The sequence below is a fragment of the Salvia miltiorrhiza genome, chromosome 4 (assembly GCF_028751815.1).
Source record: "Salvia miltiorrhiza cultivar Shanhuang (shh) chromosome 4, IMPLAD_Smil_shh, whole genome shotgun sequence".
Taxonomy (NCBI): Eukaryota; Viridiplantae; Streptophyta; class Magnoliopsida; order Lamiales; family Lamiaceae; genus Salvia; species Salvia miltiorrhiza.
Window position 1 is genome coordinate 36,854,670 of NC_080390.1, and position 4,785 is coordinate 36,859,454.

The 4,785-nt window shown below is 38.9% G+C and overlaps 1 protein-coding gene across 1 annotated transcript; it reads left to right on the plus strand.

Moving 5' to 3' along the window:
• The first annotated feature begins 510 nt into the window (after nucleotides 1–510).
• LOC131021418 (pectinesterase/pectinesterase inhibitor PPE8B-like) lies at nucleotides 511–4,568 on the plus strand. The gene is made up of 3 exons (XM_057950603.1): nucleotides 511–1,116; nucleotides 2,293–2,844; nucleotides 3,719–4,568. Exons 1-3 carry the CDS (start codon nucleotides 831–833, stop codon nucleotides 4,405–4,407), a joined length of 1,527 nt encoding a protein of 508 aa, XP_057806586.1. The 5' UTR covers nucleotides 511–830; the 3' UTR covers nucleotides 4,408–4,568.
• The last annotated feature ends 217 nt before the right edge of the window (nucleotides 4,569–4,785 follow it).

The window sequence follows — 4,785 nt, forward strand, 5'->3', positions numbered from 1 at the left end:
ATATGATGAAAATAATAAATTATACTCCCTCCGTCCACGAAATGAGTACCCATTTGTGAACGGCACGGATTTTAAGAAATGTATGGAGTGTAGTGTGAATAGTTTAAGGGTCCCACTTTTTGAGTGTATTAATTAAAGAGATGTGTGGGGTACACTTGCCAAAAAGGGAAATGAGTACTCATTTCGTGGACGGACGAAAAAGGAAATATGAGTACTCATTTCGTGGACGGAGGGAGTAGTTGAAAAATAATTGTAAAATGATTGTTGCATATGAGATTATAAAAAAATAAGTTGGGGTAGAGGAACTTATTTTTTGGGAGCTTATAAGCTATTTAAGAACTTATTTTGTCAAACACTTTGAATGGGCTTATAAGCTCTTAAACAGCTTATAAGCTGTTTTGAGGAGCTTATAAGCTCAGCCAAACACCCTCTAAATCAGTAAATCTCGACGCTTATTATAAAAATATTTAAAAAATCCATCCGCGCGAAATTAAAATAGAGCAAATTTGAATGAATCGGCCCAAAAATAAATAAATATGAGAAGCATTGATATCGAATGCCGAAGCAGAGACCTTCCTTCTTTAATATTCTCCACCTGCCCCCTATAAGCCCCTAACCCTATATAAATACACAACCCAGTCTATTTATTACACAAACATTCTTCAAATCCAATATTGACCATTTCTTTCATGCAAATTACTCTCTCTCACTCCCCTTAACCATTTTCATATCATATGCTCTTAATCCTTTTCTACGTTTAAGAATCGCCCGCTTTCCCAACTCTCCCAACTGCAGCAGATTCATCAATTAATTTTGATATATCTGCATATATGGGGTCAAATTTCTTGAAACTTGTGTTTGTAGTGACGATTTTAAGCTGTGCGAGTGGTGAGAAGGCGTCGGAGTTTGGAAACTTGAAGGTTCCGGCGTCGGAATTTGTGGGATCGGTGAGGTCCACCATCGACATAATCCGGCAAGTGATGTCCATAGTGTCGCGGTTTTCCGGCGCATTCGGCGATTTCCGGCTGAGTAATGCCGTCTCCGACTGCCTCGATTTGATGGATCTCTCCGTGGACCAGTTGAGCTGGACCATCTCTGCTTCACAGAATCCCAATGGTAATTTCTTCACATCTTCTCTTTTGTAAAGTTCAATCACACAGCTGCATGCCTTTAGTCCTTGTCTAATCTTTTCATGAAACGAAGCAAGAAAAAAAAAGTGGGTGTTTAAAGCCTGATAGTGAGACCTTTAGCTATAGGATTGATACATGCGGTGAAGAATTAAACAAGAAATAATAATTGTATACTTTATAATTATATATATTCGACTTCACACACACGCACAAGTATTTATGGGAGCTTTCATAAAAGTATCTCATGTAATATAATTATCTCTGTGGGACATATATAGTGATATTCGTGTGGAAAAAAAATGTGAAATCATTTACACCAGAAATAGAAAGAAATATAGAGGTCCCCTGTTTAGAAGAAGCAAATTAAATTTAACATCGAACGTATTTAATACTTTGAAATGGAAGAAGCTAACATCGGCTATTAGATGTGGACTTATTACTGCAGCTAAAAGGTCCCCTGTCAATTAAGGGACCGTGCAAAAAGTATTGAGTTGGCGTGAAAGTGGGATCTCCTCATATATTAAAAACTTGGCTCACCAAAACAGTCTAAGCCAAAATAACAAATAATCCAGTGTAATTTGCTATTTTGTGTTGTTATTATTATTATTATTATTATTATTATTATTTGGGACTGGGAGTGATGGATTATGCCCATGTTTCCCGTCTTTTTAAAATTAAGAAATACCACAAAAGCTACGAGCATTCACAGGTTATAGTTGCGGCTTATAAACTGGGCGACGGTGGAATTATACCTGAGATTTATTAGTTTTAGACAATTTAATTAAATTACCACTAGATCAACGCAGTTATGGCTTTCTTTTTATCACCAAATCAATTGAATATATATATACACGTACCTATATTACTGTACAAATGTGTATTTTTTTATAAATTTTTGATATGTCTATAGATATTTGCTTATTTTAATTTTCATAGATATTTTAGTAATTTAATACTACTATATATTTAGATTTTATTTGATACTATAATATAGGAATCCTCTTATATTTAAAATTTCCATAAAACTTATAATGTATTAAATTTATAACTTTTAAATTAAATAGAAGTACTCATGTGTGATATATTCCTAATAGCTAGATATGTAAAGCATCATATACAATTTAAGGAAAATTGTAAAAATTGGGTTTTATGTGGTGTGCAGGCAAAGATAATGGCACCGGAAATGTAAAGGCCGATATGAAAACATGGTTGAGTGGAACGCTGATCAATCAAGATACCTGCAAAGAAGGCTTTGATGGCACAAACGGCATTGTCCGAGATTTGGTTGCCGGCAGCCTAGACCAAGTCACCTCATTAGTCTACAACATTCTTTCAAACATTAATCCCACTCCCACCACCCCTCCCCCGTCCGGCGCCGGCCGTGGCGGTAGGAAACTAATTTCTACCCAAGACTTTCCCGATTGGTTCAAACCCAACGACCGCCGCCTCCTCCAAGCCGCGACTGCGGACGTGGTGGTGGCCGCCGACGGCACCGGGAAATTCACTAGCATTATGGATGCTATTGGTGCAGCCCCGGAGCATAGTAGCAAGAGATTTGTTATATACGTGAAGAAAGGTGTGTACAAGGAATATGTGGAGATAAGTAAGAAGAAATGGAATATAATGATGATTGGAGATGGGGTGAATGCTACGGTTATTTCGGGTAATCGGAACTTCATCGACGGCTGGACCACCTACCGCTCGGCCACATTTGGTAACATCTTCAACTTTATTCTTAATTTATTTGTATATAAGTAGTATGGCTTAGTTCAATTGATATATAATAAAAGTTACGGCTGAGTGTAGAATTCAGTATAATTACTTTATAGGTTCAATGCAAGAGTTCTTACAATTCTCACAATATAAAGTTTTGATTTTGAACCAGTCCCGTTAACAGTATGTCCTAGACAATAGAAAAAAAAAATTGCACAGTTGAATATTGTTTGGTTGGATTGTAACAGGCATGCATATGCATGCTTTATGATCGAATTGAATTCTACCAAACTGTGTCTGAGAAAATGTCGTCCCAAAAATTAATTCCATTGTAGGAAAAGATAAAATCATTGGGTACATTTAATGATATCAATTTTTGTAGGTTGGAGTTGGACTTATTACGTTACATATAAGCATCAAAAATCTAATTCATCAATCCATCACAGTAGAGGGGCCAACGCATGAATTTATTGCTTCGCATATATGAATCGAAGATTAGGCATCCCCATGTACTTTGCACATGGGGCAGGTCTCGTGGGATGTCGATTTATTGAAATTTCGAAATATTTAAGTGTTTGTGTGAATGATATAATATGCGATACGTGGGACTAAAAAAATCTTCATAATATGTACCCATACCTGGTCGTCACTCAATTCATGTTTCAACATTGATACAGTATCTATCATGAATTTGGACAGAAATGTGCATGTGACGTTGTAACTTGTATATTCACTAGTATAAAAATGTTATCGGTTAATTTTTTACACTAATTGCTAAAAGGGCTTGAAATATCTTAAAGCTCTTAGTTATTTTCACAATTTGTAGAAACTACAGCGATGAAAATAAAAAATACTCAATTATGCATATTTTGCAGCTGTGAAAGGGCAAGGGTTCATAGCACGGGACATAACGTTCGAGAACACGGCCGGGCCGGAAAAGCACCAGGCCGTGGCCTTCCGGTCCGACTCGGACCTGTCGGTCCTATACCGTTGCGCCATCCACGGCTACCAAGACACTCTCTACGCCCACTCCCAACGCCAATTCTACCGGGAATGCCACATCACGGGCACCGTGGACTTCATATTCGGGGACGGCGCGGTGGTGTTCCAGAACTGCCAAATCCAGGCCCGAAAGGGCCTCCCCAACCAGAAGAACACGATCACGGCCCAGGGGCGGAAGGAGCCCGTCGAGAACACGGGCTTCTCCATCCAATTCTGCAACATCTCGGCCGAGGCGGATGTGTTGAACTCGACGCAGACGTATCTAGGCAGGCCGTGGAAGCTGTATTCCCGCACGGTTGTGATGCAATCCTACATCAGCGGCGCCGTGAGGCCCGAGGGCTGGCTCGAGTGGAACGGCGATTTCGCGCTCGGCACGCTCTACTACGGCGAGTATATGAATTACGGGCCGGGCTCTGGATTGGGGGCCCGGGTTAAATGGCCCGGCTACCACGCGTTTAATACGTCGGCTCAAGCGAGTAATTTTACAGTGTCTCAGTTCATTATAGGGAACACGTGGCTGCCTTCGACGGGTGTGAGGTACACTGCGGGATTGGGAAATTGAGAGCGACATCTTCAACAGGGTATCGGAGTATATACTGCTGATTTGCATATATAATATTAATGGTGTTTTTTTGGCATGAAATGGTATAAGATGTAGCTAGCTAGATATTACCATCCTTTATTCTGTGTTGCTTGTAATTTGATAATTTTTGGAATTGTTTTTTCTGATGGTTATGCATCCGGGTGGAGATATTAAATTATGATATTATACTGGTTGTTTATGTCTTATCAGGCTATCATTAGTGACGACTACGTAATAGTGGTATAAATTTTTATGAGGCAATTTTACTACTAGTTTATTTGACCGTCAAAGTTTTTTGTTTTGGTTGAATTAGAATTATAATAAATAAGCAATTTGCACGCATGCGGGACCTTTACA